General features: G+C 41.3%; 1 protein-coding gene across 1 annotated transcript in view; it reads right to left on the bottom strand.

Moving 5' to 3' along the window:
* The window catches only part of tenm1 (teneurin transmembrane protein 1), a gene marked incomplete at both ends in the record, with an annotated part of 340,279 nt that overhangs the window by 57,155 nt on the left and 256,923 nt on the right, over positions 1 to 26,201 (bottom strand). The window contains 4 exon segments of the mRNA XM_083785749.1: positions 5,342 to 5,541; positions 12,463 to 12,550; positions 15,026 to 15,220; positions 22,384 to 22,467. Coding sequence (XP_083641875.1) covers positions 5,342 to 5,541; positions 12,463 to 12,550; positions 15,026 to 15,220; positions 22,384 to 22,467 — 567 coding nt within the window.

Genomic DNA, 26,201 nt, shown 5'->3' on the forward strand with positions numbered 1-26,201 from the left:
AAAGCAATTTTTCAAATGGATTTTGGTATACTAATGAATCAATGAATAGTGAATACATAAGTTTAAGCAATAAAACATTGTTTTTGTAGTAATAGGGGTAATAATTCTTTATTGAATAATTGCACACAACTGTGCTGTAATCCACGCTACCATCGGATAGCCTTTTAAATCCTATTTCCAATCCACGGGGACAAGCAAAGTGATCTCAGCGGCTTCCCCCAGTCTGGTGAACTGTCTGCGGTTTCTGGTGGTGTTATTGTCTGAAGAGGACACGGACACTTGTCCGTCTGAAAACTGTCCAGTGACAACGTTCCGCGGTGAAAAAAATAGTGCGATTAAAATGCGTTAATTTTTGTAATGCATTAATTTTTCTGTAGTTAATTAATCGTAATTAATCGCAATTAGTCCCGGCCCTAATAAAAATATGTGTCATGAAGCAATAATATAAGCTGGTGAGTTTGTTTATTTTGTGTCTATGTTTTTGGGCATTAACAGTTTCCGTGCCGGGAATGGATTACTCCAGGTTAATGTCGCTGCCGTATCGGACATACCCGCCTTTTGTTTTATGTGTTTAATCCGCCGTAATGTAATGAATCAAAAGAAAATCCGTCTTCGTCGCGGAGTATGAGACTGGATGCCTTCGCTGTGATGACAAAACCGGAAATCGTCACATGCTGTGGGCTGCTAGGGCTTCTGGGAAATTGAGGCCAATGGAAATGCATTGGGTGCAACGCCTCATTGAAACCAATCGTGTGTGCGTCTTCCGGGTGCACCAAGATGGTGGATGCTACACACAGATCATAACAAACCACGGGAGCTTTTTTTGATGGATTTTCGCGGATTAAAAGCCCAAATAATTCAGCGTATGCTCTAAAGGTAATACAACAATCTCGGCAGTGAAGGGGGGTTGATTAAAATGCGGGATAATCGTAAAAAACAGTCAAACTGTTAATATATGAAAAAACAACAACAGAAATGAAATATGGAGGCACAAGGTTTCTGCCCCAGGAGCGACGGTCTGACGATATATCTTGCCATTTTAATGATGATGGATATATATTTTAAGGAACGCTATGAAATAATTCAATATCGAGGCAAAGGGATACTATCTCTCCACCTCTAAATGATCTCCCCATCCGTCTCCCGTCTCCGCTCCGCTCTATCTTTCATTACTCAGAAGTTTGATTCGATAAGGACGACATGCAGAACACAGAGGTGCAGTGGCCATGTTGAAAGTTATGAATATAGTTAACACCATATTCCGCTCACTTTTCCTGGCCTTATGTATGTACGGTAAGCTCTGTTTCCATGGTAACAACATACCCCCCTTGCTAATTCATATAGATGGTGTTATGATGTTGTATGGATGTGAAAGGCAGGGAGGTTATTCTTGACCTTGTATAGACTAGAATAGACACGTGCCTTCGGCTTTGCGGTGGCATATTTAAACCGGGCAGCCTCCAGCGCAATATTCCACTCCATAACAGTATAGGCAACACTGCATAATGTGGAAATGTTATTTACAAAGCAGAGTGCAGAGAGCTAAAAGCCTATTGGTAAAACAAAAAGGGCACCTTGTGCAGCGCGTGGAACCGGCCGGTTGCCTTAACCCATTCTGACCTGAGATCAGATTCTAAAAATGTCTTCTACATCCTGACAGTTTTCTGAAAAAGCTATGTTTCTATGTCAGTCGTTCTTTGATTTAAAAAAAAATAGCAGACCTACAAGCTACAAGCTTGAAGCTTGTAGCTTGAGCTTGTGTTATTAAACGTGTACTCCACTGCATCTCAGAGGACAACATTATGCTGCACTACAGTTACAGCTTTAGTTTCTTTGCAGTTTATTAAATTAGCTTATATACTGTATATAGAAACGGTGCACTGACTGATAAATAATGTAAAGGTTAAGCTACCGAGCAGAATATAAAGTAATCAGTATCAGCCCGACCTTTAACAGCTGCAAAATAGAAGTGATTAACACATGAATGCATGACAAATTACAATCAAACAAAATTCTGCATAATGAATACATACAATAACTTACAATTCATTTAGTCTAAGTATATTTTTATGCCAATACGTGACTCTGAGCAAGATGCTTAAGTCCCCCGCCCCGTCCCCCGCGCACTTATCAGAGCCATCGGAGCACTGTCATCATGGTGAAGCAATAGTACCTTCCCTCCACCAACCAGAAGAAACACTCCCTTGCTACTTTTACTTAAACACTTAAACTTACAATCCCTATACTTACAATTTACAAGTCAAGCCTTTAGCAGAAGCTCTTACCCAGAGCGACTTACAAGTGTGAAATTGAAATGAGCGGAGTAAACATGTTGTCAATAAACACAACAGGGTACATAGTCACATACATAAGTAGAGTTCCCGAAGAGAGCAATGTAGTACCGCAAATAAACTAGGATACCAGGTAAACAATAGAGTGGGACGATATGGGTACCTCACGATACGATATATGTGGCGATATTACTAGGCCCCCGATAATGATAATATCACGATATTCGATATATTGCGATTAGTGCAATATTCAATATATTGCCAGAGATTTCATCAACAATTTTTATCATGATATCTGTGACTGGAGAAAAAAAATCCTCCGCTTTTATTGGAAGGAGGCAGCTATAAGAACCGATCATAATGAATAAATCACATTTTGTGTCAGTTAATACTGGGCTCATGTATCGAAACCAAGTCCTCATGAAATATTAAACAGTGCAGTTGCAGGTGCTCACACTGGTCATTTTTTTATAACAATATTGCCTATGGTAATAACAGCAACACGTCAATTTAACTTGAACAACCAATGTCAAGTTGAAGCTATGATTCCCTGCTATGACATGAAAAAGAAAATTGTGGGAGGAAGTATCGATATATATATCGCAATATCCATATTTCAGCACACCCCTAGTAAACAATGAACTCATCTGTCTAAACAACATTTCAACATTTTGTGGTCAGAATAAAAATGCAAATAAACAAGAGAGGGAATACTGTCCATATCGCTGTCTGCCTTCGTTCAAAATGTGTGTGTGTCTTTCACTCGGACACACGATATTCACGGAAAAAACAACAACGACGTGGGTGTGTGCAGGCGTTAGACGTGAGCGAACCCCAGGCGTGCGAGTGGCAAACTGCAATCTATTCAACAAAGCTTCTAGTAGGCTACTGTACATCTGCATAGTAAACTGCCATCTATGCACAGTGGTGTCATGCTCGTAGAACCAAGGTTATAATAGTTAACTAAAACTAACAAATAAAAGGAAAACTAGAATTAAAAAAGAAATTTTAGTTAACTGAAACTAATAAAAACTAAAAATAAATTAAAAAAACGATAACTAAACTGAAACTGTATTGTGTGTCCTCAAAAGTAACTAAAACTAACTGAAATTATAGACAAAATACCCTTAGTTTTAGTTTTTATCAATATTTATATGCCTTTCGGATATTTATAATATAATCCTTATAAATTCATTCGATTTCCTCATTTCTCCAACAAGTTTTACCTACGAAAAAAACTAAAACTAAACTATAACTAAACTAAAACTAAGCATTTTCACCAAAAATAAAAACGAAATAAAAACTAGCAAACCCGCTCTAAAAACTAACTAAAACTAACTGAATTAGAAAAAAAATATGTCAAAACTAACTAAAACTAAACTATAATGAAAAAAAAAAAAACTATAACCTTGCGTAGAACACAGTACCACGGCGTGGTACTAAACTCTTTTGGCGTGCACGGCGTGCAGGTACGTAACGGAAACGGTGCGCGTGCGACACGTGCGCGCTAGAACGTGTCCCGCTAGATTCAAGAGAAGACGCACCTAACCTCGCGCCACCAGACTATCCAAGACGACCCTCCCTATTTTCACACCGTGTCTAGTACCGTGTCGAGCTCGAATGGCAAACGGCTTTAACTGTTACCCGAGCATGCGTTCTCATACACAGTAAGCAACACAGCACAGCGGTGTGTGTGGCTCACAGTAGGCTACTGCTTCTGTGGTGTGTTCCGCACGCAACGAGAACGCCTCCTCCACCGTCAAAGGACGGATTAATTCGTAATTTCGTCCGAAGCAAACGTTTTAGTTTCGCTATACTGCAGTGCAGTAAAGAGGCTCGTCCGATTGTTTTAAGTCTACTTTTGTGTTTATGTCTAAAACTCTCATACTCGCGTGTCGTTCCGTGGTACAGAGGGAAAGAAATCACCATTACACCACTATCTATTCAACAAAGCTTCTAGTACTGTACATCTGCCTCGTAAACTGCCATCTATTCAACAGAGGTGACAAGAAGGGATACACGTTGACCGGACTCCCCCAGGGCTCTATACATTAGGCTGTGGCGATGTACACGATCACAACGTGTCACCATGCGATGCCTTCTGAGCTTGTTGATCGCCGATCGGGCTAATTTAGCTGAATGTTCACCCTAGACTATAGGGAATGCTACGATTCAAGTGGATAGGTGAAATTAAAGTGAGCATACTTCTACCACCACAGAGTGTAGGTGGTTGATCAGAGTTGCAAAGTGCGTTACCTCACTGGTTCACAACCTGGTCTGGATCAAGGCCTGCATCGACAATGGCGGCGGAAACCATGCAAGGCACCAACCAGCTCATCGGGAGCAATTAGGGGTTCAGTGTCTTGCTCAAGGACACTTCGACACCAACTCTGGGGGAGCCCGGGTTCGAACTGGCAACCTTGCGGTTACCATCCAGCAACTCTACCCCTGAGCCACCGACATTATTGTTTGCTTTAATCATGGCAAGTTCTATGCAGCAGTGGAATCCCATGATAATGACAGTATGTGCAGCAGTGTACTGTTGTAACTGTCTTGTGTGGATTGGTCCGTTTTTGATGTTTGTGATTGGTGCTCTTTACCAGCTGCTGTGTAAGCACAGCTGGTCAATGTTCTCTCTGCGGTGCTTTCACGCCCACTTGCTGTAGTTGAGACCTATGTTTCTCATTGGCTGTACTGACAACCTATCGTCCTGATTGGCTGCCTTGTCTCCAGGCAACCACACACCTTTTGCCTCCAGCCGACCCCTCAGCCATGGGATATAAGGCAGCAGCTGGTAATGAATTGATGTCATCAATTCTTGTTTCATTGACGTCTAGGTGTACATATGTTCCGTTGTGTTAAAACTGCGTCAGATAATTTGTGCCGGCAGTTTTTTTTTAATGGCGATATATATTTTGAAAAGTCAACAGAAGATATATACGCTTCTTATTGACAATACACAGAATTGTGTGTGGGGGAGGTTGGAGAACTAACTTTGGGGAGAAAAAAAAGGGGTAAAAAAACAGTCAGAATCAGTGTGTTTTTCTAACCTGGCTGAAGAGGTAGAGCTCCTGGTCGAGTGGAGAGCTGATCTCCACCGGGCTGCCAGGGGGACTGGCCTGGGGCTGGTTGGGGCTCACGGCTCTGATGCGGATGTTGCCCAGGTCGGCGATGTACAGCGTTCCGTTGGGGGCCACGGCCAGAGAGGAGGGCGCTTTGAGACGAGCGTCGCGGGCATAGCCTCCGTCCCCTGGATGATGGATAGCAAGGGGGACATGAATCGTGGTAAGGTGATAAATCAAACGCTGGTGGGGGGAAAAAAAATGATGTATCTTCAAAAGTTAAAGCATGCATGCAGGGCCAGGCAGACACGCAGGCAGGCATGCACGCACGCAGTTAGAAACACACATTTATACTGTACTTGTGATCAAAATGTTGTAAGACCTAAGATTTTATTTCCTGGAATAGTGTCCTTAACCCATTCTGACCTGAGATCAGATTCATGCGAGGTTTCCGCTGGACACACACTGGTTCTGATTAACCCACTCTGACCTGAGATCAGATTCTAAAAATGTCAGTCGCTCTTCGATTTTTCAAAAATAGCAGACCTACAAGCTCGTATCGCGCCACTCGGTGGCGCGATATGAGCTTGTAGATCTGCTATTTTTCAATAGCTAAAGCATAACATGATGCTAATAACAAAATGGGTGCCCGTTCAGAATGGGTTAAACAACCTGGTATGCCCATTGAAGGCATGTCCAGAAATGGCCAAACCTTTTCCAAAATAGCAACTATAGCAGATATACACGCACGGAATGTAAGTTTGTTATTTTCACAATTAATCGTACACCGTACAAAGTATATACTGTAGGGCTATACGTGGTTAAAGCATGATTATTATTATTATCATTACATTTTGTTTATGGCATTACAAAAACTTGAGATGTCCCAAAGATTTCCACCTATAATAACATTCACAAAATATGTTTCACTGCATGCATGCTGCCTTCATGCATGCTGCCTTCCAAAGAAATGAAACCTGACCGCTCATAAAATGAGCATAATTAAACGATGCAAAACCACTGCACAACGATGTACTGTATTATATATATCTCGCTAGGGAGCCTAACCCATCAGTAAAAACAACAGAACACACAGGAGGACGTTGAGTGAACCGAAACCAGTGCTGCCCAAAACAACAGGCCCGGGGATCTGTTGGGAATGTATGGCAACCGGTGCACCTGCGCGTGTGCAGTCTCAATGTTTGTATAAACAAATAATTGGTCCATAGGGACGATTTAACCACAGCAAAGTGTTAAAATCTGTCTTGCGTGACTAATAATAACTACATTGGATCTATTGGAACAGGTTCTGTCCCAGCTACTGTACGCTTCTGAAACATGGGAAGCGAAGGGGGGACTTGAGAAGTGTCTGGATGGCACAAGGCTGCTCTATGAGTGCAGACTATGCTTTGAACACAGGCTCTAAACAGGGATATCTATCTAGGTATAGCTCTCGGGACTCCTGACAGCTACATGGCATTTTTATCGCTTGTTACAGGCTGTCCAGTCTTGACCCGCTCTGATGAGAAAGTCCTTCGTACTGTCTGCCATACAGGACCCCGGGTACTGTATTTAAAACCAGCCACTTCTTTGATAATGGATTCATCCTTTTGACAAGATCGTTTGGTGTTCCTCATTGAGAATCATACAGTACATTCAGTATTATATTTGGCCTTAAACATCAAGCCCAGCTTCCCAGCGGCCAAGTGCCAATGAAGTGAGAAGCGCTCACAGACAGGCTGTGGCATTAGCGGAATGTCTTGGGCTTTTTTGGCGAGTGTAAATGTTATTTAGTCATGTCATGAAGCCTATAGCGTCACTATTCTTGGCATGCCATCATCATATAGGCCAACATTCAGAAGAATTGGCAAACATTCATAAAAAAATAGGCCAAACATTTGGTGGAAATAGCAACCCGACACGTTGTGAGCTTGTAATTTGCTATTAGTTTAGAAGGCTAGGGTTTTATAGTGGTTAGTGCAGGACATCTGGGAGCTGAGCTCCCAGATGTCCTGCACATTTGTGCAAATGGCAAACAAAGTCTATTCTAAATCTATTCTATTGTAAACTACTACATTCTAAATCTATTCTATTGTAAACTACTACATTCTAAATCTATTCTATTGTAAACTACTACATTCTAAATCTATTCTATTGTAAACTACTACATTCTAAATCCATTCTATTGTAAACTACTACATTCTAAATCTATTCTATTGTAAACTACTACATTCTAAATCTATTCTATTGTAAACTACTACATTCTAAATCTATTCTATTGTAAACTACTACATTCTAAATCTATTCTATTGTAAACTACTACATTCTAAATCTATTCTATTGTAAACTACTACATTCTAAATCTATTCTATTGTAAACTACTACATTCTAAATCTATTCTATTGTAAACTACTACATTCTAAATCTATTCTATTGTAAACTACTACATTCTAAATCTATTCTATTGTAAACTACTACATTCTAAATCTATTCTATTGTAAACTACTACATTCTAAATCCATTCTATTGTAAACTACTACATTCTAAATCTATTCTATTGTAAACTACTACATTCTAAATCTATTCTATTGTAAACTACTACATTCTAAATCTAGAATCTATTCTATTGTAAACTACTACATTCTAAATCTATTCTATTGTAAACTACTACATTCTAAATCCATTCTATTGTAAACTACTACATTCTAAATCCATTCTATTGTAAACTACTACATTCTAAATCTATTCTATTGTAAACTACTACATTCTAAATCTATTCTATTGTAAACTACTACATTCTAAATATATTCGATTGTAAACTACTTCTAAATCTATTATATTGTAAACTACTACATTCTAAATCTATTCTATTGTAAACTACTACATTCTAAATCTATTCTATTGTAAACTACTACATTCTAAATCTATTCTATTGTAAACTACTACATTCTAAATCTATTCTATTGTAAACTACTACATTCTAAATCTATTCTATTGTAAACTACTACATTCTAAATCTAGAATCTATTCTATTGTAAACTACTACATTCTAAATCCATTCTATTGTAAACTACTACATTCTAAATCTATTCTATTGTAAACTACTACATTCTAAATCTATTATATTGTAAACTACTACATTCTAAATATATTCTATTGTAAACTACTACATTCTAAATCTATTCTATTGTAAACTACTACATTCTAAATCTATTCTATTGTAAACTACTACATTCTAAATCTATTCTATTGTAAACTACTACATTCTAAATCTAGAATCTATTCTATTGTAAACTACTACATTCTAAATCCATTCTATTGTAAAATACTACATTCTAAATCTATTCTATTGTAAACTACTACATTCTAAATCTATTCTATTGTAAACTACTACATTCTAAATATATTCTATTGTAAACTACTACATTCTAAATCTATTCTATTGTAAACTACTACATTCTAAATCTATTCTATTGTAAACTACTACATTCTAAATCTATTCTATTGTAAACTACTACATTCTAAATCTATTCTATTGTAAACTACTACATTCTAAATCTAGAATCTATTCTAATGTAAACTACTACATTCTAAATCCATTCTATTGTAAACTACTACATTCTAAATCCATTCTATTGTAAACTACTACATTCTAAATCCATTCTATTGTAAACTACTACATTCCTAAATGTCAAACAAGTCAGAACAATTTGATAAAAAGCCCGATTAGCAGTTGCATCAGTTTCCTGGACAGATTCAGCACACATACCCACGCCACACACATAAAGACACACAAAGAAAGAAAAATAAATACAATAAAAAAACATAATAAAATGTTGTTGCAGGACTTTTTCTTTATCTGCGTTGCTCAGATCTGTGGCCGGTTGGGATAGCACGGCTCCCCTGTAGAGGGAATGTGATCGCCTTAAAAGAGTGTGTGCCAAGTGTGTGTGTGTGTGTGTGTGCACGTGCGTTTGCATATGCGCGTGTGTGTGTGTGTGTGTGTGCGTGGCAGTATACAGATGGCTACGGTGGTCCGTAAGGCTAATAGGTGGGCGAGGCCCTTCAGATTCTGTCAGCAGTGGGTCGTGACCCTCTGATGGCTGAACGCAGGGGGGGCTGTTTATCTTCTGACACCATGCACAATCATGTGTGTGTGTGTGTGTGTGTGTGTGTGTGTGTGCGTGCGTGTGTGTGTGTACGTGCGTGCGTGTGTACGTGCATCTGTGAATGCGTGTGTGGATGCATATTGGGTGTGTGTCCATTTGTGTGCGTGCATAGTGTGTATCCATTTGTGTGCGTGCATAGTGTGTATCCATTTGTGTGCGTGCATAGTGTACTGTGTATCCATGTGTGTGCGTGCATAGTGTACTGTGTATCCATGTGTGTGCGTGCATAGTGTACTGTGTATCCATGTGTGTGCGTGCGTAGGGGGTGTGTGTCCATTTGTGTGCGTGCATAGTGTGTATCCATTTGTGTGCGTGCATAGTGTGCTGTGTATCCATGTGTGTGCGTGCATAGTGTACTGTGTATCCATGTGTGTGCGTGCATAGTGTACTGTGTATCCATGTGTGTGCGTGCGTAGGGGGTGTGTGTCCAATGTGAGCGTGTGAAAGGCCCATGATGTATATGTTCATGTGAGTGGCATGCATGTTTATGGCGAAGCGTACAGCCGTATGAAGAGAGTAATCATCTGTTAACAGCATGACACGATGGGAAATATGCAATGTTCGCCGCGACAAATAGGAATGGTTACAGTCCACTGGCCCGTGCCGTGTGTGGCAGACACTTCCCTCCGTCTTCAAAATAGAAAGGGGGACTGATTTGTATGACTGGAATTAAGCGATGGAATCCCATCCTAGGAGATTTACAATAAGAGCTGTGGCTGTAGTAGATTTACAATAAGAGCTGTGGCTGTAGTAGATTTACAATAAGAGCTGTGGCTGTAGTAGATTTACAATAAGAGCTGTGGCTGTAGTAGATTTACAATAAGAGCTGTGGCTGTAGTAGACCATCCTAGGAGATTTACAATAATAGCTGTGGCTGTAGTATATTTACAATAAGAGCTGTGGCTGTAGTAGACCATCCTAGGAGATTTACAATAAGAGCTGTGGCTGTAGTATATTTACAATAAGAGCTGTGGCTGTAGTAGACCATCCTAGGAGATTTACAATAAGAGCTGTGGCTGTAGTAGACCATCCTAGGAGATTTACAATAAGAGCTGTGGCTGTAGTAGATTTACAATAAGAGCTGTGGCTGTAGTAGATTTACAATAAGAGCTGTGGCTGTAGTAGATTTACAATAAGAGATGTGGCTGTAGTATATTTACAATAAGAGCTGTGGCTGTAGTAGATTTACAATAAGAGCTGTGGCTGTAGTAGACCATCCTAGGAGATTTACAATAAGAGCTGTGGCTGTAGTATATTTACAATAAGAGCTGTGGCTGTAGTACACCATCCTAGGAGATTTACAATAAGAGCTGTGGCTGTAGTATATTTACAATAAGAGCTGTGGCTGTAGTAGACCATCCTAGTAGATTTACAATAAGAGCTGTGGCTATAGTAGATTTACAATAAGAGCTGTGGCTGTAGTAGATTTACAATAAGAGCTGTGGCTGTAGTATATTTACAATAAGAGCTGTGGCTGTAGTAGACCATCCTAGGAGATTTACAATAAGAGCTGTGGCTGTAGTAGATTTACAATAAGAGCTGTGGCTGTAGTAGATTTACAATAAGAGCTGTGGCTGTAGTATATTTACAATAAGAGCTGTGGCTGTAGTACACCATCCTAGGAGATTTACAATAAGAGCTGTGGCTGTAGTATATTTACAATAAGAGCTGTGGCTGTAGTAGACCATCCTAGTAGATTTACAATAAGAGCTGTGGCTATAGTAGATTTACAATAAGAGCTGTGGCTGTAGTAGATTTACAATAAGAGCTGTGGCTGTAGTAGATTTACAATAAGAGCTGTGGCTGTAGTAGATTTACAATAAGAGCTGTGGCTGTAGTAGATTTACAATAAGAGCTGTGGCACTTTTTTTTTAGTTTCCTACATTTTGTTTTGAATTATATGATATATAAAACAAGCTAAAAAAAAAAAAGCAAAACAGAATTCAATGATTTTCTACAAAATTAATTTCATGAATAAATAAAAAATAAATCTTATAATGCCTCCACACACGTCCATCAAATAAAACCGCATGGTGCCTGGGACATGTGTTGTGGACACATCTCCATGCAAGAAGTCTCGTCTATCTCGCGATGTCTAACTTCACGCTTCGCGGCTGGAACACAGCAACGGGGTTACTATGCAGTAGTTGAATTTCCGAGCAATGGAAATAAGCGAATTAGCACTAAAACCCAGCACCCCATTCAGGGCTTATGGTGGGGTAGGGGAAATAGCCAATAATGCATTTTTGCACAAAATGACAGCTGGACCACTTTGTGGTGTGGACCCAACAACTGCAACGCAAGGTAAGAAAGCCTTCTAGCATGGAATTCTCCTTTAAGGACCTGTTTTGCCGCACGCGCAACCATTCACTTCCTGGTTTACGGGCCGGCAATGTTCTTTATTTACTCTACTCTATTTAAACTACGGCGCTGTCCGTAGTTTTGATCAGAACGCTGACGTTCTGTTCTAATTCATGCATCTTGTTTAGAATATTAACGCTTCTGAAGAAAGATCAGTTTCACAACGGCAATGTGGTAAAGGAAGATTTCACCTCCCGGTTTTGGGGGGGAAATGAAAGGCGTCAGAGTAAGATCTCCCTCATTACTAGCGCCTTTATTCTGAAAAGATTCCCCCGGCATCAAAATTGTTAAGAAGTAAACACGTTGTGAGCTTGTAGATCTGCTATTTTCACTAGTTTGGGTTAGTCTGCACTACATAATATAGTGTATAAAATTGCGTGTGCTAAAACACACGATACACATTTACACGAAAAAGCATTAAAAACCCATGAACACACATTACAAATATACACATGCAAGCACACACTTTGTTTAAGCAAAGTAAATTTTCTATTTATTACATTACATGTACAAGTATTTGAATGTTGTGTGCGCGTGCAGGGTGTGTGTGTGAGAGAGAGAGCAAGAGTGACAACTCACCGGAGAAGCAGTCACAGTTGGGGTCTATCTTACAGTCACAGTCAGTGGGGGCTCCAGATATTACAGATATCTCCCCGTTGGTGGACACCTGCAGTGTGTCACACACACACACACACACACACACACACACACACACACACACACACACACACACACACACACACACACACACACACACACACACACACAAGAACTCTGTTACAAAACATGTCTTGACGTCACGTCAACAGGTCTTGTGTAACTACAGTAGGTGTGCAATAACGACCTTCAACAATGCTCAGTAAACTCTACACAGGCATCATGCTGATGGAAACCTTTCCATCACAGCTATACAAAAATGTTTCTTTTGTAAATGTTTCTTTTGTCAATCTCAATGTGTTTTTACTGCTTAAATAAAGGTTAAATAAAATAAAAATAAATAGTCCAACCAACCGAGTTTATTAATTAGTATAGTCAATCTTTTTAGTTTTTTCTTTTTCTTTTTAATGACCAAACCAGCCAGCGTTGCAGTCCCGCCCCCTACCAGGGCCCAGGAAATGATTCTCCGTTCATTTAACCTCATAGACATTTAAAAAAGCATTTATTTAAAGAGCTTTTAAGCCTCGTACAAAGTCAACTCTTGTCGTGACAAATCATGACAACAAACAATTTTTTGGGGGGCCGAACAAATAATTAGAAAGAAGAAAAAAAACGGCAGGTTACAACACTTCTTTTGTTGTTTTTTCTTCTTTGTAATTATTTGTTTGTTGTCATGATTTGTCACGACAAGAGTTGGCTTTGTCCGCGGCGTAACCGTCTTTGAATAAATACTTTGTGAAATGTCTATGGGGAAAAATGCATTGGGAATAATTTCCTGGGCCTGGCCAAGGACTGTATAAAGAGGACAAGAAGCGAAGACCGTAATGGCGCCGCCATGTTGCTCACATGGTGCTCCATGGAAGGAAAGAAACATGCGCAATGGGCAGCCAACACTTCCGCGTTCAGCTTCCTTGGTCTGCAACTGCGCATGTTTCTTTCCTTCCATGGAGCACCATGTGAGCAACATGGCGGCGCCCTTACGGTCTTCGCTTCTTGTCCTCTTTATACAGTCCTTGGGCCTGGCCTCGTCATGAAAGGGGGCGGGTCTGCGACGCTCTATACCGACGATGCTGCTGGTCGACAGGTACAGTATTAACTGTATGCACTGTCTATCAGGGGTAGAGGCAACCTTAGAAACCAGCGGCAACATTGGCACAAAGGAGGGTGACAACAAACACACTGGCATACCCTAAGTGTGTGAGAGAGTATTTTTAGTTGAACCCATTTTGACCTGAGATCAGATTCTAAAAATGTCTTCTACATCCTGACAGTTTTCTGAAAAATATATGTTTCTATGTCAGTTGTTCTTCGATTAAAAAAAACATAGCAGACCTAGAAGCTCTGCTATTTTTCAATAGCTAAAGCATAACATAATGCTAACACCATTTGGGGTTCCCGCGCCAAAATGGGTTAAAATAAACTATTTAAAACACATGTAGTCAAATAAATAAAGTCCCTCACATTTTGTATGTAAATTACATCCTGCACATTCAACATTCACTAAAACTCTGACCTCCGACTGGGGAGGGAGTCTGGGAGATAGGCGGGTTATAGTCTAATGATCATTATAATGTGAAAAGAAAATATTTAAAAAGAAGGAAAAAAAGGTTTTATTCATGGGTAGTCAAAATCTGTTGGAATTTGTGATGTGTGACCCCTGGTCTACTCGAGAGCTTTGGCCGCTGACATGAGGTTCATGGCCGCCCTATAGACCGAAACCATCCCATCTTATAATGAGCATTAGTGAGGACCAATTACAGTGCAATTGTCCTCACTATCTTCACGTTATGAAGATAGCTTGAAAATGGCTCAAGTGGTCCTTCAAAGAATAAAACGTTATTTAACTGTATCTCTACCGCTATAGCCCAGATGCACGGGGTTTCCTCGTCATGAATCCACGAGTCCGCCTGCAGTCCTTCCTCTTACCACTAGGGCCCAGTGCTTCGACGTTGGAGCGCCTCACTGGCCCCTTGGTGCCAGCATACGGGTTCACTTTAAAAGACGGAATTTGCCCGCCCCCCCCCACACACACACTCGCTACACACACACTCTAGCAGCATTGGAACACGCACACGCCGTTTACCTCTCGGCAGAAGCTTTTACATGGCGGCAGCGTTGCGGTACAAAAGGCACAGATAAAATCCGAAATGTTGGATGGCAGAAAAATCAGCTCTCCATGGATTCCGATTGATAAGAGGTTTGAAAATCCTCCTTTCAACTGCAGGTTTGCACTGAGATTTATATTTGCAATCCCATAGTTGGAACGGTGGGGCGTTTGCTATAGGAACGGGACCAATGTTAAAAGCTTCCATATAGGACTCAACCATTATATAGACGGAGTATACGTTGGGGGTACGTATATATATGCGGACGATGTGTGTGTGTGTGTGTGTGTGTGTGTGTGTGTGTGTGTGTGTGTGTGTGTGCGTGTGTGCGTGTGTTTGTGTGTGTCTGTGTGTGGCTTGAGGAACAGTGACAGAGTGACCTGCTGGATGCGGTTGATGCGTCTCTCGTCCGTCTCGGCGATGAACATGGTCCCCAGGTGGGACAGGGCGATGGCCTTGGCCGCCTCCAGGGTGGCGCGCACCGCCGCCCGGCTCACCAGGTGGTGGTCGATGCCCGGGACCTGGCAGTGGATGGGGCGGCCCGCTATGATGCGCACCTGCAGGCTCTCGGACACCTGGCGGGTGTACACAATTACATTACGTCAGCTGCGGGTGTTTTAGTAAACCAATAGTAGATCTACAGGCTCACAAAGTGTCACAGCGTAGAGATCTGCTATTTTTTGTAAAGTATAGTTGTAAGTTAACCCATTCTGACCTGAGATCAGATTCATACGAGGTTTCCACTGGACACACACTGGTCTGATTAACCCATTCTGACCTGAGATCAGATTCTAAAAAAAAGTCAGTCGTTCTTCGATTTTTCAAAAAATAGCAGACCTACAAGCTCGTATCGCGCCACTCGGTTACGGCTTGTAGGTCTGCTATTTTTAAATAGCTAAAGCATAACATGATGCTGACACCAAAATGGGTGCCTGTTCAGAATGGGTTAACTAAAGTTTTAAAATGTCTCCCCTTTTTTATTTAGAGTCCAATCTCTCAAGACATTCACAGTATTCTGTAATAAAAAGTAATCTGTCAACACCGCTGCCCTTGGCATGTAATGTTGTTGTTTAGTAGGAATAAACACCCAAATGGTTGATTTAGAGTAGCTCACCTGCCAGTGAGGAGCCCCCAACGGGAGGATATAGCTCAGCCGTCCCACTCCTCCCATTCAACATTACCCACCCCCCGAATACACACCTGTAGATCTGCTATTTTTGTCTCACGCTTTGTCCCACGTACACAACAGTGTACCTTAGGCACACCGCTTGGGAACACCACTGCATTAGAACCTGACGCAGTGGTAACGTAATACTATTGTACACTATACTGTAGTAAATACATGGTTTCTGTGGGCAGCATGCACAGCTCGGTAAAGTTAACTTCATGTTGGCACACAGTGACACCTCAATTAAAATACACTACGGTTGAAAGTTATTACCGTTTTTTTGGTCGTGGTAACTGACTTGACAGTGTTTTTCGGTTTCCTTCTAACCCCTAATGCTATGTCTGTCAATCTGGCATGAATCCGGCAAGTTCACCGCGGGCAACTGTGAACACACATCAATACGTGCGACAAGTCCCCCCAGCTTCCCGTTTCATAGGACATACTGAAATAAGTGCTATGCGTTTCATGTGGCCTTTAAAATATTTCTCTGTTGTAGTTAATACGTTTCTAAAATGATAGAGTATACGCCAGTACGGTAGATGAATGATTCATAGATGACTGGGTGGTAAAGATCTATTGTGCCCTTTCAGCAGTAGAAATAGAGGGATGTTGGTCGTTACTCACCGTCGGCCGGTCTTTTTATAGGTCGGCCGGTCGGTCCGAATGCAATTTTAGCGGCCGACGTATTTCACGTCGGCCGGCCGGTGCGATGGGTCGGCCGGTCAGTTTTTACGTCGGCCGCTCCGTATGTGCGTCGGCCGGTCCGTCTTTACGTCGGCCGGTCTGTGTTCACGTCGGCCGGTCCGTCATGTGCTTTTTAAAAATATAATAAAATGTTGCCTGCCGCGAGCGTGGTTCGAACTAGCTTCCACATGCAAAAATACATTGAGAGGCGAGAGCATAGACCGCTACACCAAGGAAGCCATACGTTACTTAAAAGAAGTGTTCCACTGGACTTATCTTTTGCAACGAGAGCAGAAAAAAAACATGGAAGATAACCGATATCAAAACGTGATTTACAGCAGGAACTATTAAGTTAGCTATAATAATAATAATTCATATTCGTAGCACAGCCAGTGGTCACGTGACTTGACACATTTACCCCCGCACGCACGCACGCACCTCCCCTCCCGTATGTGTAACCTCCTATACCTGAGCGGCCCAGGTGAGGAGAGGAGATTTTAAAAAACGGCTATTTAAAAAAATAGCCGTATTGAAATAATACATTATTAATTATTTGATAGGCAGGCAGGCAGGCAGGCTGTCTGTCCGTCCGTCCGTCCGTCCGTCCGTCTGTCTGCCTGCCTGCCTGGTGTCTGTCTGTCTGTCTGTCTGTCTGCCTGTCTGTCTGCCTGCCTGGTGTCTGTCTGTCTGTCTGCCTGCCTGCCTGTCTGCTTTTTTTAAATATAATAAAATGTTGCCTGCCGCGAGCGTGGTTCGAACTAGCTTCCACATGCAAAAATACATTGAGAGGCGAGAGCATAGACCGCTACACCAAGGAAGCCATACGTTACTTAAAATAAGTGTTCCACTGGACTTATCTTTTGCAACGAGAGCAGAAAAAAAATATATATGAAGAAAGACCTAATCACGGACCGGCCGACGCACATACGGACCGGCCGACGTGAACACAGACCGGCCGACGTAAATACGGAGCGGCCGACGTAAATACGGAGCGGCCGACGTAAATACGGAGCGGCTGACGCACATACGGACCGGCCGACGTGAACACAGACCGGCCGACGTAAACACTGACCGGCCGACGTAAAAACGGACCGGCCGACGTGAACACAGACCGGCCGACGTGAACACAGACCGGCCGACGCACCTACGGACCGGCCGACGGTGTTTACCGACAGACGTGCCGGTTGCAAGAACTGGATTCAGCCCTTACTGGAGGGATATGTGCCCAATTTTACTATCCTCAATGTCGGGTGGAAACCTCATGTTCAAAACCTTTCCCTTTTTAGGGGTGATCAGGTGCAGAGCCCGGGCAGAGGCCTTTTTGTCCTGGTTCTGGAAAACCACGGGTCCGACTGACTCGACACCCTGTGTGGGTGTGGAACGTGTGTGTCACATATATATTATATATATTTTTTAACAACAATTAAAATGTGACAATAGCCGATCTATGAGCTCACAACACGTCTCTCAAGGTGTTGTGAGGTAGCAAGGTCGGCTATTTTGTTGATGTATAGGGCAACATTTTATTTAAAACAAAACTGAAAACGCTGAAATGCAGAGATAACAACAAGGTTCTTCTGCCTCACGGCAGACACTATACTGTATAGTGTATATACCACTTTCCACTGTGGTAGCCATGATACAGTATGCCAGCCTATATATTTGGGTGAGCTATATGTGTCTCAGACTAGAGGACAGACATTGCTTTAGTGATTTCCACATGAATATGGAGTGTATCTGTATCTGTGAATACAGAGGAGGACGCCTCTCGTGGTGAGAGTTTCCAATCACAGGTGTGATTCACCACAGCACATTGACCCTCATTGAAAATGTTGTTCAACGACGAGAAGTAGATGCACCAAATGTCTGAATAATAATAATAATAATAATAATATCATAATAATAATAATAACAATAACAATAACAATAACAATAACAATAACAATAACAATAACAATAATAATAATAATAATAATAATTATTATTATTATTATTATTATAATCATAATAAGCATAATAACTCCCCCTGCTGAAACCTGAAAATCACGTCCAATGCACCAGATGATAATAGAGGACCTATTTTTTATGCATGCATCGTCGTCACACTGTATAAATTAGGCATGAGTGACAGTGACAGGCTGAACACCCGTGTGTGTGTGTGTGTGTGTGTGTGTGCGTGCGTGTGCGCGTGTGTGTGTGTGCATGCGTGCGTGCGTGCGTGTGCGTGTGTGTGTGCACATGTGCATTCTGTATAATTATATTTGCCCACTAAATAGATAATAAATTATCATTATAAGCTGACAAAGAGTAACGTTACACTAAATTAACTGCATCGTTGTTGAGAATACCCCGGTTCATTAGGTATATATTGGATACATTCTAAAATCATTAAATCTGCTATACCCTTTGACATGGATTAGGCTATTTATCTTCTTTTTTTTAACCCAATTCGCGCCAGCATTAATTAATCCCTTAAACCATTCTGACCGGGTACCCATTTTGGTGTCGGCATCATGTCATGCTTTAGCTATTGAAAAATAGCAGATCTACAAGCTCATATCGCGCCACCGAGTGGCGCGCTACGAGCTTGTAGGTCTGCTATTTTTTTTTTTATCGAAGAACGACTGACATTTTTTTAATCTGATCTCAGGTCAGAATGGGTTCATCAGACCAGTGTGTGTCCCAGTGGAAACCTCGTATGAATCTGATCTCAGGTCAGAATGGGTGGTGGAAAAACCCGACCGCGAGTGTCAGCCCGCCCGCTACAGCCCGTTGAAAACCCTTTGTATTCACCAGAAACGGCCCCCTCAATGTCCCTTCTGAGACACAGAGCTTTGAATACAGGGTTTATAATGGAAGTGGATGCGCGCGCATCTTCAAAATGGCCGCCACCAGTGTCCCACTTTGTGTTGATGCGGGAAGCAACATTAGCTCTAACGATATTTCTCGGGGAAGAAGAATCCCAGTCATTTTTGTTCAAATGTCTTCTAATATTTAACTCTTAACAGTTTACACAGTACATGGATATTTATTTAACCCATTCTGACCTGAGATCAGATTCTAAAAATGTCTATTACATCCTGACAGTTTCATTATTAACCCATTCTGACCTGAGATCAGATTCTAAAAGTGTCTTTGATTTTTCAAAAATAGCAGACCTACAAGCTCGTATCGCGCCACTCGGTGGCGCGATATGAGCTTGTAGATCTGCTATTTTCAAATAGCTAAAGCATAACATGATGCTGACACCAAAATGGGTGCCCGGTCAGAATGGGTTAAGAAACATTTCTGTCACACATGGTCTTCCTCAGGCATTCATAATAATATTAAAATTATATATACTGTATATTTACCTTGAAGTGAATGTATTGTATTGCACTAATGGGTGATCACTCTCACCAACAAACTGAATGTAAACAGTTCTACTGTGAATCACGCTTAACCCTGCATTTTAATCAAATATTCTACGCTGCCGAGATTTTTTATTACCTTTAGAGCATACGCTGAAGTATTTGGGCTTTTGATCCGTGAAAATCCGGTGAAAAAAAGGTTCGTCCGTTTGTTATGAACGACCGCACCACCCGCCATCTTGGTGCGCCGCGAGACCGCACCACGAGACCCACCTCCATGAGGCGTTGTATACCCCGTTCATTTCATCATTTGCATTGGCCTCAATTTCCCAGAAGCCCTAGCAGCCCACACAGCATGTGTTGATTTCCGGGGTTTCGTCATCATAACATGAAGGTCTCGTCTCCAGCTCGGCGGCAAAGACGGAGTTTCTTTTTAATTATTAAAAAACGGCGAATTAAACACACAAAACAAACGGCGGGTATGTCGTATTACGCGCGGTGGAACCCTGGATTAAACAATTAGCGGCCGTCAAACTGTTAATGAAGAATGGTATATATATATATATATATATAGAATGGTATATAAAAGCTTTCACACACCTATAGATAAAACGTATAAAAGCAGGTGCAAAGGCAAATAATAGAATAAATCCACACACTGTTAAAGTGCACATTACAATATAACACATTAGTTAAATTATAATTAAAAGCTACAATATCTTTTCATGTGACACTTCTAATTAAATTATAATTAAACAATAATAATGTACCCTAGAGATGTGATAAATTGATTGAGTTGTAATGGACTTATTATTACATTCTAAAATGCAACAGTTCACCTCCCTCTTTACGTGCATGTTTTACAAAAATAAATGCATCAGCCATAAACATAACTCTCTGAAAAGCGCAATATAGTGTATTTCATTTAAAATATGTATTTGATATTTCCATAGACTGTAATTGTACCATCAAAAATAGCAGAGGGTACCACATGGCTTCAAATACTCTGAAACTACTTTGATTGCTGGCTGCTACTGTACATGTCACACCCCCATGGGCGGAGCTTGGGGGGGTTCAGGGGGTGCAGTGCACTGCACCCCCTGAAAAAAAAAAAAAAAAAGTTTTTTTTTTTTTTTTTTTTTTTTTTAACTTTAATACCTTCTGGCTTCTGACTGTAGTTTGTAATCATCTCTCTTATCATGATATGATGACTCGCTGTATGGCTGTAGTGCATGTGTGTGAGCTGCTGTACTACCTAAATAACTAATTTTTAGGGGTTAGGGCATTGTAAAAACGCTAAAATAATAAAATAAAGGTTAAAAAACCGTGCGTGCGGGTGTCGTTGGCCAAGCAGTCGCACCCCCCAACGTCAACTTCAAGCTCCGCCTATGCACACCCCCTATACTACCCATTCTCTTCATATTTCATAACTAAATAAATAAATGAAAGATTTTTGCGTTGCATTTTGAGAGTGAAAGTGGTAGCTGTCCGTCTCTGGGTTTTATAAATATTTAACCAATGAAATGTATTAACAAGAGCTTGTGAATAAATCATAACTACTATATGATCCATTGGAGCGCAGCTCCTATTTGTATCCATTTCGTGAAAACGGGAAACGGTTTCTGGACATACAAGGTTTCCACTCGACAGCGACGGTGCGTAGTCCACCATGGCGCCGTTGGAGGTGTGACAGAGAAAGCAGTGGTCTGCTTCTGTATGAAATAATACAGTGTATACTGTATGTGACCAGATTTGACTGATAGACTGCCATCGCGCAAATTACAGCTTTTCACCAGAGGAGAAAACCTTTTTTCTTTTTTTTTTCCAAAATGAGTTTATAGCACAGGCAGACTCTTCACATACTAGAGCATGTCTGAAATATGTGTCAGAGCTGAAATTGACATGTACATATGCAATAAATGCTTAAACATGTAGCTACTGTATAGGTGTAATGTTTTAGAGACCACAGAAGTGAACCTTATCTCAACTAGCTGTTTTCTGCAAGACATTACTCTATAAGCCATATCTCCAAAACTGGTGGTTTTACATACACACTGGTGTGTGTGTGTGTATGTAATATTAATTTGTATGTATAGATATCACAGATTTAGTTATACAAGTATTGAATAGATTATTGAATGATATTTAGTATTGATGGAAAGGGGGGTGGGAGCAATAAGCTATGCTTCTTCTCACCCCTTTTGAATTTGCTTTTTTTTTTTAATTATTTTGTACTGCTTGTTATTCTGACGTATCTGTTTATATTGTTTTTTTTTAATTGCTTTATTCAAAAAAACATTTCAATCAATCAACCTGGACAACCAATATGTCAATTTGAAGCTATGATTCCCTGCTTTCATATGACATGAAAAAACGAAATTCAAAAAAATCCCAATGGCAGTCAAATTTTGTCACATATATACAGTATTTGTGCATGCGCTTGCGTGTGTGCGTGTGTGTGTGTGTGTGTGTGTGTGTGTGTGTGTGTGTGTGTGTGTGTGTGTGTGTGTGTGTGTGTGTGTGTGTGTGTGTGTACCTGTAGTACTATGTTGTTGTCCAGGATGTAGAGTGAGTTATCTAGAGGGTTGACAGCCAGGTCCGTAGGCCACTCTAGACGCACCTGCAAGATACAAAAACAAAGATCAGCTTCGTTGTCGTGTCACAGCTATAGGTTTACAGGTGTAACACGGTGGGTGAAAGTTGTTTTTGTGCAAGCTCCATCGTTTTGTTATTTCTACAAAGAGGGGGGGGGGGGGGGGAAGCGGGGGGGGGGGGGGGGGAAGAGTAGGGGAGGATGGGGAGCAAGAAGAAAGAACAGAAGAGGAAAAAAAAGATGGCCTCCCCGTCGAGGCTCCATCTGTTTTCATGTGGCTTCGGGATGTTATGTCTTTTCTTAAGTTAGAAAGTGATAAGATTCATAATCATTGTTTCACAAGTGTTGGTTAAGTCCTTACAAACCTTTGCTCTCAGTCTATATCCTCCCAGCCCATGTGTTTATTACAATTTTCTTGCGTTCCGATTCCCGCGTTTGCACGTCTTACTTGTACTATACACACACACAAGCGCACGCATACACACGTGCGCGAGCACTCGCAATCGCACTCGCACACTCACACGCACACGCACGCACACACACACAAAATATATATTATACCGGTATGTAATTAGTACATGGGACAATAGGACCATTTCATGTCACAATTCTCTTGGCCAATAATATGCAGATAATCATCAAAATATGCCGTTTTGTCCCACATGAGGATATTCACACTCGCGTATATCCGCTTATATTCTCGGTGATCCCGATAATAGAAATCCAACGTGATAAAAAAAATCATCTTGAGTGTATTTATAGCTATACGAGATAAACTCTTATATATCATCCCTTCCGCACCTCTGCTATATCTGCTTTCTATGCCGAGATAATGTTTTGCTGTTATTGTCGCTGGACCCCCCCTTGTCACTGGAACCCCTTTTGGTGTTAGCATTATGCTATGCTTTAGCTATTGAAAAATAGCAGATCTACAAGCTCGTAGCGCGCCACCGAGTGGCGCGCTACGAGCTTGTAGGTCTGCTATTTTTTTTTTTAAACGAAGAACGACTGACATATAGAAACAGCTTTTTCAGAAAACTGTCAGGATTTAGAAGACAAGTTTAGAATCTGATCTCAGGTCAGAATGGGTTAAAGAAAATCTAAACATGTCTGGGGATCCCACTGCTCCCCGGGTGCCCTATTAATGGCATCCACTGCTACTAATGCTAGTGCTTAGGCCGGGGAGGAAACGCAGAGGAAGTACATGGAAATATATACTCCACAAATCCCCCCAACGTCAGCGACATGGGGACAGCGGGACTCCAGTGTGACTCCGGAACGTCACGTGGACAGCCTCGGCAAGCCTGTGACTCCAGTCATGAGTACATTAGTTATCAGACTTTTTCATGTCAAGGAAATGTATATTAATTTGGCCGTGGACTCCCGATCTGAAAATGTTTTGTGCCAGCGACCACCGGAAGGGAAGATTATAAGGTTACATTTATTTTGTCAAATGTTTGCGAAAATAGCTCGCCGCGTGGTACGAAGTGACACACTGTGAGCTTGTATTTCTGCAATTGTTTTACTAGCCATCAAACATTAATGAATGAATGAATGATGTATTTTATTTAAGCATCATGCCACAATTTGCCACATGGTGGCCCATCCCTCATGCGATGATACGACGACATCACCTCAAATATATTTCAAAAATAGATATTTTTTCATACACTTTTGATACACTGATCATAACATACAGAGACAAAAATATATGTAAATGGATAAAGTGGTTAGGATGACTGTGATGCTATGTCAAGTAATTTTTCCGGGTCCCCCACCCAAGGACTCCTGGGGGTCCCCCCCACCCATATAGATCGATCATGTAAACAATGCCTGTCTCGGCTCCGTCGAGCGTCCTAGGATAAGCTACTTCCGGTATAGACTTGAACTGTGGCTTTTCAAAATAAGAGCTCAAATTGAAAAAAAATGCTGGCGTGAATGCCACAGACGAAAAACAGTCTAAGTCCACACTATTGATCCATAATGTATATAAATGATAGATAAGGGTTCAGGACAACAAGGCCTTTTCGTGGAGGGGTCAGAATGACATTTTTGACTGTGGTATACTCATTATAGATCCTAATTTTTCAATAAATGCTAGCGGGCTATAAGTGTATTAATAAAGTGCATCATAGACCCGACCTCAAAATACAAGTCTCAACAAACACGTTTAACTTTTTCCCCTATAAGAAAGACTATACAGTATGCCAAAAATAGAGACAGGGGAAGGCTGAAAGTGGGTTGATAAAACCAAATAAAAAAAGCTCCTGAATAACACCCCCCCGCCCCCACCCCCCCAACCCCCACCCAACCCTGCGCTCATGCAAAGGTCACAGCGGTTGGCGGGGAGCCTTCCCTGTTTATCTAAGACTCACGCTGCTCCAAATGTCAACCAATAACCATGATCAGCTCGGGCTCAAATAACACTACCCCGCCTAGTGCCCCTGCAGGGGGGCGCGCGCCCACGCACGCACGCACGCGCGCACGCACGCACGCACGCGCGCGCGCACGCACGCACGCACGCACGCACGCAGGCACGCACGCACGCACGCACACACTCTCTCGCTCTGGATTACCTAAATCCACCACTAACAAATAAAAAATACTGCTGCCAGGAAAACGTATAGTCACATGTTTTACTCATAAGTAAAAGTATCAATACTGCAATGTAGAAATATACTCTGTTACAAGTAATGTACTTGAGTAAAAGTACAAAATATATAGGCATCAGAATATACTTAAAATATACCGCAAGAGTAAAAAGTAGCCTATACTCATTGTGCAGAATGTATTTAAAAAATCTTTAGAAAATATAGCCGATCTGCGATGCGACGCTTTGTGAACTTGTAGATCTGCTACTTTTTAAATCGCCGGCGTAATATAGGGCTGAGGATTAGTGTCTTTTGTAAGAATAATCAAAATCCACAAAGTAAATAGTATAACTAAAAGTTTTCATAGAATTGTTGTGGAGTAAAACTACAAGTATGTAGTGGAGTAGAAGTAAAAGTAGCCTATTGAAAATTGGTAAGTACCTCAAAATTGTAGTACAGGCAGCAGTTGAGTAATTGTACTTTTATATGAATCAGTATAAGAAAATGTGAACATACAGTATATCAGCCCTGTGCTCATGTCATTTCTCCACATTGGCTCGTTGTACACACCGGATGATTTCAGGATTCCACTTTTCAGTTTGAACATAATATGAATACTGTAGATTACTCAACCTTGCACCATTCGACATATCACCCTTTTTGAGTGGTTCAACCCCTCCATGTGTTCACCTATGTGATGTTAACCCATTTGAAACGGGAACCCATTTTGGTGTTAGCACTATGTTATGCTTTAGCTATTGAAAAATAGCAGATCTACAAGCTCATATCGCGCCACCGAGTGGCGCGATACGAGCTTGTAGGTCTGCTATTTTTGAAAAATCGAAGAACCATACTGACATAGAAACACAGCTTTTTCAGAAAACTGTCATTTTCAAACAGACATTTTTTAGAATCTGATCTCAGGTCAGAATGGGTTAATGAGCACCAGTATGACTATGAGTACCAGTAGGGGCGCTGTTGTGCCAGAAACAGAGAGAGAGAGATAGTGCTGCACTGTTGCCTGCTAATGAGAGAGAGAGAGAGAGAGAGAGAGAGAGAGAGAGTGGAGGGGGGGGGGGGGGAGAGGGGAGTTGCACCACTCAGTTCACACGGGTGTGATATTTCCTCCTTATGCTGGAGCTAGACCACTATACCATCAAGCAACGCCAG

The sequence above is a fragment of the Protomyctophum parallelum genome, assembly GCF_964188405.1.
Source record: "Protomyctophum parallelum genome assembly, chromosome: 16".
Lineage (NCBI taxonomy): Eukaryota > Metazoa > Chordata > Actinopteri > Myctophiformes > Myctophidae > Protomyctophum > Protomyctophum parallelum.